The sequence below is a fragment of the Trematomus bernacchii genome, unplaced genomic scaffold (assembly GCF_902827165.1).
Source record: "Trematomus bernacchii unplaced genomic scaffold, fTreBer1.1, whole genome shotgun sequence".
Classification (NCBI taxonomy): domain Eukaryota; kingdom Metazoa; phylum Chordata; class Actinopteri; order Perciformes; family Nototheniidae; genus Trematomus; species Trematomus bernacchii.
In genome coordinates this window covers 321889-334766 of record NW_022987635.1, presented here as the reverse complement: position 1 = coordinate 334766, position 12878 = coordinate 321889, and the positions used below count along the sequence as shown (strand labels likewise).

At 46.0% G+C, this 12878-nt stretch overlaps 1 protein-coding gene across 1 annotated transcript in view; it reads right to left on the bottom strand.

The window, feature by feature from the left end:
* Positions 1-12878, bottom strand: part of LOC117484684 (pleckstrin homology domain-containing family A member 5-like) — a 157534-nt gene that overhangs the window by 28605 nt on the left and 116051 nt on the right. The window contains 3 exon segments of the mRNA XM_034133104.1: positions 5039-6148; positions 7131-7246; positions 8910-9015. Coding sequence (XP_033988995.1) covers positions 5039-6148; positions 7131-7246; positions 8910-9015 — 1332 coding nt within the window.

Genomic DNA, 12878 nt, shown 5'->3' with positions numbered 1-12878 from the left:
GTTTAAAATATGTCTGTTTGACCAATAAAGATAACTTACAGAACAACATATACTCAAGGGTTGGATCAGGGAGTTGGTTTACATCTAAGATTACTTATATATTGTAATGTGGTTACTACACTTCTTATCCTTCCCTTATACAGTAAAGAATACTGAGTAAGAATAAGGGCTTGACACCTCGCTGTTATCAGCAGCAGTGGATCATGGCTTTAATCAGGGTGTGCTGAACAGGAACCAGATTAGCGATCTGTATGTGCGTGCTTTGACATGTATGGTGTGCTTGACTGGATTTAATTATAAAACTACTTTTGTTAACAGAACTCTGTTTTACTTTCACTTTGACCCAGGAACACAGTGACCTGGGACCCCCTGTGGTCTCTGTCCCTCTGTCCCTCTGTCAGCCTGACACACAGAGCATTACATTACATTACATTACATTACATTACATTACATGTTACTTGTTAAGCCTCTTACACACCAAACTGACACCAAAGAACCGTCGGGACGCGTCGCCTCATGTCTCCTGCGTCTTGGCCATGTGTCGCACTGGAACACACCGCAAAGACTTCAGCCGGCGGCCAAGAAGCACGTATGAACTGCGCATGTGTGAGTGGCAATAACTCTCCTTACCAGCAGGCGGCGGTGTGTGTAGTGTGTATTTGTCATTCAAAAGAGGCAACAACCGGAAGACAGACTGCGTGATAACCGAGAGAAGAAGAACAGACTGCGTGATATAAACAAACAATAAATAGCGTGTGTGTTCCATGTTCACTCTACAGCGAGAAGCTCATGGGGCTTTCCTGAACCTGTGTCGAGAGCTGGAGTTAAATGAAATCTCAGATTTGCCTTCTTAATAGTTTGTTTGGGTCCCTCACTTCCGTTTCGCTAAGCTGAACAGCCAATCAGAGTGATTTCTTTGGCCGACGGGTTTTGGCCGACAGCCTCCCGATTCAACATGTCGAATCGGCAGCGGAAGGTGTCGGCACTGCCGAAAAGACACAACGGTGCAGTACACACCAATCTGAGTAGGGCGACACGACGCTCATCGACGGCCCGACATCTATTGACATCTATCGACGCGGAAAATCGGCTTGGTGTGTAAGGAGCTTTAGACGCTTTTATCCAAAGCGACTTACATACTCAATACTGTGGACAATCCCCACAGGAGCAATTTGGGGTAAAGTGTCTTGCCCAGGGACACAACGACATGCAGTGGGGTTTGAACCTGTGCTCCCCTGATCCCAACACCAACGCACCATCCACTGCGCCACACACCTCCTCTCGCATTACACTCTTTCTTTGAACTCTTGCCACAACCATTGGCTTCAAAGTGGAACTCCCAGACTGGAGTTCTTTAAACGGCTTCTTGAGGCTGGCTCCAAAGAGTCATCTGCCCCTTTCACACCAACGCAGCTCCCGTTCTAGCTCCGTGCTTGCGCTCTTCTGGTTCGGAACCGGTTTTTCTTTTCAGCCCCCGTTTTGTTCACACCGCCCAGAGCCCGAGTGGTGCTGCGCCATCGAATAGGACGAATACGTCCTATTCGATGGCGTTAGAGCTAGCTGTTGTTAGCCTCTGCATGCGCCAAGCTCAAAATACCTAGCTTTGCAGCATTAATGACTATGGTATAACGTTAAAACTGATTCTCATCGTTGTTACAAACTGGACAAAATGTGGGCTTTTTGTTGTTGTTCAGGAGGTTGATCCCGCCCCTGCCCCCGCCTCCGACGTAAGCGTGACGTATGCGGTTCTTGCTTCTAGACGGACAATTTTTCCGAGCTTGGTAAGAACAAGGAAACACCGGTGCTTATCAGGCTCAAGCTCCGAACCGGCCCTGGAACCGCACTGGTGTGAAAGGGGCAATAGAGACAGTGCTCCTGTCTTTGAAGGGGACATCAACACGGACCAATGCACTTTGATACCAAAATGTAGAAAGTGACTCTAAGTGCCCTCTGAGTTTGACGGAATATTTGGCAAAGGAACATCACAGTTAGCAAGAGTTTCTTCCATGAAAGACTGTTTTGACACTACTGCGTGGGATGTGTTCACTGACTCTCACGAGGAGGACATCCACAGCCTTACAGACTGCATCACGGGTTACATTAACTTCTGTGAGGAAAACGTCGTACCCACCAGGACTGTACGGTGTTTTCCCAACAACAAACCCTGGATTACCTCTGGAATAAAGGCTCTGCTGAAGGACAAAGGGAGGGCCTTCAGATCTGGCAACAGAGAGGAGCTGAAGACTGTACAGAGGGAGCTGAAGACTAGAGAGGAGCTGAAGACTGTACAGAGGGAGCTGAGGTGGAAAATCAGAGAGGGGAAGAACAGCTACAGGAAGAGGATGGAGGAACAGCTGCTGCAGAGGAACGTCAGCGGAGTCTGGAGAGGCCTGGAAACCATCTCCCAGGTCCGGGGGGGGCCGTCAGTGGGCAAAGGACCTGAATATTTTCTTTAATAGATTTGGTAAATGCCGCTGAACCACATTAATAAACAATGAACCAAGGCACTCTGGAGAAAAGTACAAGGGTTGAGAAGTAGTTATTTAATTTAATCTGGCTTCGAATGATCAAAAGCAACACGATCATCGACCAGACGCAGTCCCCCGTTGTTGTTGTGTGAGTGGCGTTTGGGAGAAACGTAAACCGACGTAAACGGTGACATTATGACGCAGCAGCGGCAGCACCAGTCGGGCTATGAGCGGTGGAAACACAAGTGGTGCTACAGAGAAGAACCAGTTCAGCACCAGAAAAGCAAGAGAACGGTTCACCGGATCCGGTTTGGTGGAAAAGGGGCAAGACACCTCTCACACCAGCTCCTGTTCCTTCTCCCTCCGCAACCTCCCATTGGGAAAATCCTACAAACACCTGGGTGTTCATCTGAACAATAAACTGGACTGGACTGATCATTCTGCTGCTCTGTACAATAAGGGACAGAGCAGCCTCTATCTGCTGAGGAGACTGAGGTCTTTCGGGGTGCAGGGGGCACTCCTTCAGACATTTTATGACTCTGTTGTGGCATCAGCCATTTTCTATGGTGTGGCCTGCTGGGGCAGCAGCATCTCGTCTGCTGACAGGAAGGGACTGAACAGACTGGTAAGGAAGCTCTGTCCTGGGGAGTCCTCTGGACACTGTGGAGGGGGTGGGAGACAGGAGTCCTCTGGACACTGTGGAGGGGGTGGGAGACAGGAGTCCTCTGGACACTGTGGAGAGGGTGGGAGACAGGAGTCCTCTGGACACTGTGGAGAGGGTGGGAGACAGGAGAATGTCCTCCCTGCTGGACAATGTGTCCCCCCCCTCCAGGACACCCTGTCTGCACTGTGCAGCTCCTTCAGTGACAGGCTGCTGCCCCCCCCCCCGCTGTCTAACGGAGATATACCGTCCATCCTTCCTGCAGACTATACTATAACCAGCGCGGCCCCTAGTAGACCCCCCCCCCCCCCCACACACACAACAACACAGACTATAACAATATGTGCTATATGTGCAATATATATATGCCGTTAATAACTGCATGTTAGTAACATTCAGCTGTCTTTGGCTCTTTCTCCCCTCTGTGGGACGACTAAAGGTATTCTGATTCTGAATGACTCATTTAGATGCAAAACCTTCTTCATAGAAACTCCAGAGATTCTGAACTCACATTGTTGTTCTCTTTTCAAACAATAAAAGGCCTTTGTTCTAACATGACTCTGCCATTACAGTAAAGCAATTTCAATATTTAGAAAAGAGACTGCCTGTAAGTCTTCTGTAGATGTTTGGGTCCACGCACAGCCTAAAAAAGACGCACTCCAATACTTCATGAAATACTATGGCTGCTAGCAGAGGCAGAGCGTGGTGTTAACAACATTAACAGACCGCCCCCCCCACAGCTTCTCTGTCCCCCTGATAAAGAGGGTAATGTGGCTGTGCTCATTTCAGTGACTAATTGATGACAGCAGAAGGAGAGGGGAGCCTCGGCGCCCTGTACATCTGTCCCGCTGCATTCCACCACACAGCGACTAAACGCCAGCTAAACACCAGCTATCTAAGATGAGATACACATCTGTGGCGCCTCAAAGAGGTTTCACTCCCTCTGAAGGTCAGGGCGGAGGAGAAACACAGGGAACAAGAAGGACACGCTGAAGAAAGGTCTCACATGTTGTTGAGGAGGACAGCTCTCAGGTGTTGTAAGACAGGCAGTGCATATTAACAATAAAGGGTGGTGGTTGATGCTGCAGGTGTGGTGAGCTGAAAACTGATGTGTTGTTCAGTTGTGTGGAGCTCAGAGCAGCACTGCTGTCACACTGAGTCAAACAGAGTTCACTTGATGTTTTTCTAACGTTTTTCAAATGGCATTAAGGCTCAGAGTTAGACCACTCCTCAACGTCACACCTGCACTGAGCAGTCATGAAATCAAACAGAGGCGGGCTGCACTACTCCTTTGTTATGTTGGTAACGAGATGAAGGACGAGACAATACCCTTGAAGCCTGATGGCTGAAGGTGCACTACTGTGACCTTACTGTTCTTAACTATACAGGTCATCTTCTCACATCATCACTTCAATTCACATTGTTTTTAAATGGAGAGAGCTTGACAGGAGCTTATATCCATTGTTCAGGGCCCTACATTATCTGCTCTACATATCAGAGCATTCAGCTGCTAAAGAGCAGATGTGTATTTTGTTTCTTCTTTCAAAATGCTAATTGCAGTTTCATTTCAAATATATTTCAGCGGCTTTTGTGAAAAGCATCATGTGAACCGTTTCAGGCAGGAGGCTCTGCAGCTTCTGTGTCAGCTGACAACTGACATCACAGCTGATGATGGCTAACAGCGCTCAGTGCTGACTGATCAAATAACCTGGCCTCTCAAACAGAACATAAGACAAGGAACAAAGATGGTTAACTGGCCTGTTCTAATCCTGAGTTCTGATAGCTGGGGTTACATTTGAAGACACAGAACATAGAGACTTTGAACATGTTTTGAAAGAGAAAGTACACAGAAGACTTTGCAAAAAAGCAAATGGTTTAAAAAACAACAGAGCAATGAGGACCCACTCACCTCCTGGTGTCTTCGTCCAGTCCTCTGGTCTTCTGCGTGCGGACCCAGTATTCCAGCTGCTGCATGGAGTTGGTTCTGGACAGGCCCCGCTCCGGCTCCTGGACTGGAACAGGGGACATTCCTGGAGCCATGGCCAGGCTGCTGTCCCCCTCTAAGGGGCTGCAGTCCCCAGGGTGCCCCGCCGCTGCGGGCCCCGGGCCGTTGGGCTGTGGGGGGCCGTGGACACTGAGGTGGGCGTGGCTCTGGCGGGACGCGGACACGGCCGCTGCGATGGCGGCCGCCTGGGCCGGCTGCAGCTGGAGGCTGCTGATCTTAGTCAGAGCCCTCTCTGCACTGGGGTCTCTCTGGAAGCCATACCTATCCCCCCCACGCACCGTAGCATACTTCCCCGCATCTCTCAGAGTAGCATATCTATCCCCCTCTCGCAGTGTACTGTATTTCTTCACTTCTTTCAGGGTGCCGTATTTGTCCACAACTTGTATGGTGCCATATTTGTTCTCCATCTCCCTCATCATGCCGTACCTCCCTGTCTCCTTTAAGGACAGCTGTCTCCTAACTTCCTTCTGGGGAACATATTTATGTCCATCTTTCTGGAGTGTGTGTCGGTCGCCTAGTTTTTGCAGAGCGTATTTTTCTCTCTCCTTGGTGAGCAGGTACTTCTCTGCATCTTTACACGGAGCGTATTTCTCCTCCTTCACAGTGCACCTTACATCCACGTCTTGAACAGCATACTTCTCCAGGTCTTTGTGGATTGCACACACCTCTCCATCTTTCTGCAACAAGAATTTCTCCCCGTCTTTTCGCAGCATGTACTTCTCTCCATCCTTCTGGAGGAAATACCTCTCTCCGTCTTTCTCGAGCATGTAGCTCATACCGTCTTTCTTCAGAGAGTACCTCTCTCCTTCTCTCTGTAAGGTGTAGTACTCCCTCTGGCCGTTGGGTTTCTCTAGGTCTTTTTGGCGTTTGTCGTCTGCTTGAGATAGAGAGTGTTGTCTCACAGGCTCGCGGTTCCGCTCGTTGTTCTGGATCTCAGGCCGGGTCAGGACTCTGTGGTTGAGAAGGTTGTTCAACTCCTGAGGGGTTCGCTGATCTACTTTCAGCTTGTCCAGCCTAGTAGCAAAGAGAGAGATGAATGTGACAAAGAGTGACGGACAGAGTAACGTTTTCTAAGTGATGTCAGACTTCAGCGTCTGACAGACCCTCAGTCTCTGTCTCACTTCCTGTCTTTCTCCTCTGATCTCTGTTGGAACTCAGTGACAGTGCCGGTCTGGACAGTCAGGTTCCACTGGGCGTTGGGTTAGTGACGGTAAACAAATATGGGTGATTGCTTTGGAATAACTTCATGAACACATCCTAGACTTTACGCTTGAGAGCTTTTCCCTCAGTAAGATATTTAGCGGAAACAGAATAAACGTTATATTGGACATTTTCTAACTTTCAAAATCTTTTAGTTGATCTAAATCACTATATGTAGATGTAGATAGGAGACAATTACCATAACACATATAAATCTGCCTTCCTCATTACAGTGTTTTCTAGAAAAAAGAAGACAAAAGTCTGACAATTTAACAATTGTTAGCCTTTTGCTGCATGTCATCCCCTCTCTTTTTGGTAAACCTTGGATAATGATAACCCTACCATAGAAAATAATGATGCGCACACCCTTTACCTGCACTTCTCTCTCAGAGGTGTTGCATGTTCCCAGATCTCAGCAGTTCATTTTTGTACAATGTTACAAAATATGAGCTTCAGTTATTTTCCCTTTTTAAATGATGTTTCTGTCGCTCATTGGATCTGATTAAAGGGGAACACGCTGGTTGTAAATATATAAATATATAAAGCTCCTTTAAGAATCACGATATCACCATGACAACAACCTTGCCTTTCTCCTAGTTGGAACCCTGTCTCCAGTCTTCATGAAACTCTTAAGTAGGCCCTTTTAGAGGCATTTAGGAGGACTCTAGAGATATGATAACACACTTCATGCATATTACAGCACAGCGCTCTAATGTGCAGAAAAGACTCTGTGTCAGATATCATTTCACAACTATCACATCTGTCTGTGGGATGTCCCTGTGTGAGGAGGACCCACCTTCTGACGGGTTCACTGTGGACCAGCGCAGCATCCGTCATGACTTTCATCCACGACTCCATCTCTTTGGCTGTGTCAGTGCAGAAATAATACGTCCGCATGTTGGGGTGAGTGGCCTGGCAGGGTGGGGGCGGGGGGGGGGGGGGAATATCGACAGTGAGAGTGAGATAAATAGAGCAGACACAGATAGACCGAGAACACAGAGAGGATGAGATAAAACAGTGTGAGGTGACCTTGAGATGCCAGCAACCAGTCTAAATCATTCCTGTTGAGGAGTGCGTGTGTGTAGGTGAGTGTGTGACTGTGTGTGCATGTGTCTGTATATATGTGTGTGCGTGTGAGTAGTCTGTTTCTTTCTGTGTATTTCTGCTTAAAGGCCCTGACACACCAAGTTGACACCAAAGAACACGTCCCGAAGGACCCGATTGTTGTGTCGCCTCATGTCTCCTACGTCTTGGCTAAAAAGTCGCACTGAAACACACCGCAAAGACTTCAGCCGACGGCCAAGTAGCACGTACGCACTGCGCATGCGTGAGTGGCAATAACTCTCCTTACCAGCAGGCGGCGGTAGTGTGTATTCGTCATTCAAAAGAGGCAACTGGAAGACAGACTGCGTGATATATACAAACAACAAATAGCGTGCGTTCCATTTTCACTCTCGTCCATCACAGACTGTTTCACATAACGACTTATAATCGAAAACATGTTTAGTGCGGTACTGGAAAATGAAAAATAATAGCCGTCTGTGTGTGCCTTCTTCACTTCCGTTTCGCTTCTCAAGCACTGATTTGCTAAGCTGAACAGCCAATCAGAGTGATTTCTTTTGCCGACAGCCTCCCGATTCAACAAGGTGAATCGGCAGCGGAAGGTGTCGGCACGGCCCGAAAAGACACAACGGTGCGGGACACACCAATCTGTGTAGGGCGACAGGACGCTCATCGACGGCCAAACATCTATCGACGGCCGAAATCGGCTTGGTGTGTCAGGGCCTTTAGTGTGAGAGTGTTAAGGCAAGGCAAGGCAAGTTTATTTATATAGCACCTTTCAACACAAGGCTCCTGTGTGTTACCTGGCAGAGGTAGACTGCACAGAGAGGAGATGGTGCTGTGTGTGTGCTGTGTGTGTGCTGTGTGTGTGCTGTGTGTGCTGTGTGTGTGCTGTGTGTGTGCTGTGTGTGTGCTGTGTGTGTGCTGTGTGTGTGTTAAAGAAACATTTTGGAAAATGTGCCATGACTTTTTATCCAAACAACTAAATGCATCACTATGATTGTCTGAAAATGCATTCCATCCCCATGTTAAACAACAATGTGCCTATCGTTATAGGTTGGCTTTTCCCTCCACCACCCAGTGTGGCGATATGGACTTTGGGTTTTCCCACCTGGCCGGACAACACTCACTAGTTCTGTTTATATGTATTTCTTTCACTTTCAAAGCCGTAAGAGCTGACTCCCTGCTACAAGTGTCTTTGGCGTACCATCTGCTCAGTCCAAGTCTCTGTTTAACACTGATCAACTCCTGTCCTCTCATCTCACAAAAACAACACATACATCGATTTCCAAACTGCAAGAACTCTCCCTCTAAAACAATATCTGTAGTAAAGGTTCCTGAAAACCAGAAGTAAACCTTGATTACGGAAACAAACATTTATATATCAGATATTGCCTTCACTTAACTAGGAAGTCACATTGAGATTAAAAACATCATCATCATCATCATCATCATCATCATCATCATCACCACTGATTAACCCTGTTTGGCTGCAGCGTCTCTTGTGTTTTACCTTGAAGGCGTATTTCCTGCTGATGTGATCATCCACCGACAACATGGACACGTGGAAGCTTGGCAGCAGGATACTTCCCAGAATGTTATCCTCTTTGTCATCTGCACCAGAGAAAAAAGAAGAATAGAAGCTTGTCAACAAATCAGAGAACATTTGCATTTAAAGCTGCATTAACCTACACTAAACTAACTGCAGACATACACTCAATAAGGATTTACCAGAACCAAGGCTGTAGAATAAGTAAGGTGTTGGACCGGTAAATCAAAGCGTGTCAATCAGAGCCAATCAGCCAATCAGAGCGTGGGGTTTCCTAGATATACCAGTGGAGCTGAATGAGCAGAGTTCTGAGGTCGATATGTTTGTTATCTTTCAGTCCACCTAGAGATGACACTAGATGACCATTATAGGTCAACAGACAGACAGTCAACCGGCCTACCATCCGTCAAACAAGCCCTCAAGACCCAGCTCTAGAAAACGTGCTTATATATACGTGTCTTTCTCCTGCATATTTGTTTGTGAAAGTGACTTTGAATTAGGGCTGAACGATTAATCGATTTTAAATCGAAATCGCGATTTGAAATGATGCGATTATCAAATCGCAAAGCCTTTTTTTTTTCTTTTCTTGTGTGTCAGTCATCCACACCAATCAGAAGTGCTGTGCTCCACATGTACCAGCCATTGTTCACCAATCAGAAGTGGCCCATGATAGAAGGTGATAGACAGATTGATCCAATCACCTGCCAAGTATTTTTGAAAGTGCCTGCCCTTTCCAAATGGCTTCCAATGGAGCTTTCCTAGATGGTTTGGTGAAACAAAGCATCTGAGTCAGGTTAGTGATGCTCCATCACATGTTTCTATTACAGGGTGAATCTTAAACTGAAGCTTGACTTTAAAGCAACCCAACGGAAGTTTCATGTAAGTTTAGTTCTTTCACTCGTAGCTCTGGCTGCGGGGGTGCTAGAGACGGGTGCACGTTGATACGACCTTCCTAGCCGGAGATACGGCCGCATTTTACAATAAACTTCCGTTGGGTCGCTTAAAAACAAATATTGCAAATCGAATCGCAATCGCAATATCTGTCAGAAAAATCGCAATTAGATTATTTCCCCAAATCGTGCAGCCCTACTTTGAATACAAAGAAAATAGCTAGTTATTAGGTATGACTATTATTTTGATTATTTAAAAATAAATTTGGTAAAGTAAAGATTGACACTATTAGCTTGGCTTTATAAAAATATCAGCTTTGTGACAATTCACCAGAAGCAACCAGTGGTTGGATTTCACCTCCTAGAACCTGCTCAGCTACAACTTTAGCTATTGTTAATATACAAAAATGGTGAGACACGCACGCACGCACGCCACACACACACACACACACACACACACACACACACACACACACACACACACACACACACACACACACACACACACACACACACACACACACACACACACACACACACACACACACACACACACACACACACACACACACCACACACACACACACACCACACACACACACACACACACACACACACACACACACACACACACACACACTCTGTGGGGATGGTAATGCTGTGGTTGTGCTATGGCCTCTGCGTGCTGTGCTGTGAGCTCCCAGGCTCACACTGAAGCACGATGCAGACACACACACTCTGCTGCTGAATTATTGAGACTGTACAGAACACACACAGGAAACAGCCGAGAAAGAGAGGGAGTGGGCTCCCATGCAGAGGGATGTAGGTATCCACTGTGTGGGAGAACGCTTTTTCCCATTTTCACTTTCCAGGTAAGGTTCTCTTAGGTTTGAGGAACTTTCAAAATACTTTGATTTCGAAAAAAGTTATAAAAACGGGTAATTATTATCAATTACAGTTCCTAACAGCCAGATTACCAAATTACGTTTTTCTTTTGGCCATCTCCTTATGGTCCTCTTAATGTGATGTCCGTCCCACTTTATCTTGTTGTCTTCTTACAGTGTTGTTGTATTGTATTGTTATAACTCTTTTACGTACATAACAAAAACCAGCTGTAAATCAATTGTAATGATTGCACATCTTAAGTAACTCTTTTCCTGTATAACAAACAACATGGTTTGAAACGAGACATTAACAGGAGAACTGATTTGCATTTGAGGGCTCACAAAGTATCTCTAATAAATGTTCTACATTTATATGCACTTGTTATCCCTTAATGGACAGTGCTTTTGAATGTACTCATTCACACAGCAGCCAGGGTATCGACCAAACAAAGCACTGGCCAGCACATCTGGAGCAGTGTGTTGGACACCTCCACATGTGGAGTCTTGATGAGAGGATGACTCGCTCTTCCTCCTGAGCCACAGCAGATCAAGTCGGACACATTGAAATGACGTGACATGTTAATGCACTTTTTAATTCGTCTTTGTCAGGCTTTTTTGCCCTGCTCATAAAAGAATAATTGGGTAAAACATCTCTTTAATTCTGCAAACATGGCCCAACCTGAGTGACAGGAGATAGTTAGAAGAACCTGATAGAGCAAGCAGGAGAAAGATAGAAAGAAAGGGACTTATAATGGAAAAGCCGAGTTGGTCATTGTCCTTCCCGAGGACGCCTCTCCTCTCAGCTCTGCCTGGCTAAGCCAATAAACATCCCATTCTCCCTTGGGTTTGTCATGAACGCAGCAGCTGATTGCGGCTAATTTATCAATTTATGGAGATGGGAAAATCTCTCTCTAGGGCGTAGGAGACTCAGCAGAGGAAAATAGGAGCTTTTGTAAATGTAAAGTTCTAAATAAGTGGTTCTGTAGCTTTGGATTTGCAAAAGTGAGCGAAAGCAAGGTCGACTAATTTGAACTGGCAATGACACTTAACCTGCTGACCCCTGATCCACTGCTGCTGATCCACAGATACACACAGCATCTAGAGGGCTGCTGACCCCTGATCCACTGCTGCTGATCCACAGATACACACAGCATCTAGAGGGCTGGACATGATATCTGCTGCCACACCACCAGCAGAATGTTCACCAAACCGATTAACAACACCCATTCAACCTCCCTGTTTAGGGAAGCATCTTAATGGGAGGTCATTCAGAATCATGCATAGCAGATATTGTATCAGCCGATGTGTATTTTATCATTATTCAATCCTTCATAAAAGGAATTATGTCAACTATTTTGTGTTATTTGTATATATATTTGAAAAATTGACTTATTTAAAATAGGTTTTGCTGGTTTAAATAATGTTTTGGTGACAATGAAAACGGACAGCAGGTGTGACCATGTGATCACAAGTTGTTGCTCTCTCTCCATCTGTGTGCAGGAGGGATGAACAGCATTTTTCCACAAGATGTCTAAGAGCACTAACATTAACTTGAAACAAATCCTTAATCAGAGGCCATTTACTCCCAATGATTTGGTGTTAAGATGAAGATATTAGATTGAATAGGATTCAATAACAGTTATTTGTCACTATTGGCTACCGAACAAATCTAAAGGAATTGCACTCCTCTGTAGTAAAGCTCTGTTAATCTCCTCTGTCGGAAAGGGGACGCTGCACTGAGTACGGCGGTGTCACACTAACATCAGCAGCCACTTTGTTAAAGCAGGCCAACACGCTGCACTGATTCAGGTTTCATGCAATGGTTTCAGGTTGCTGGTCTGCTCTGTCAGTATCACAGAATGATTCAGAGCATTAAGAGAGATGAAGCCCAACATTCAGAACTGTAATGTAACACAAATGTTGTGTTACATGTGTGAGCAGCTCCGTTTGTCCAGCTGCTTATCGGTAATTCAGTACTGAGCAGTTCAGTAAGAATTTAGAACCGTTTCTCGATACCCATCCCTAAATAAAATGCCACTGACAATTCTCAAGGTTTGCATAACGATGTATTACTGTGAAGCACATGCAGGAAGTGATGACTGCAGCATATGAACGGACCAAACAACTGGGGCAGATCCCATCTGTCAGTTTGAATACAC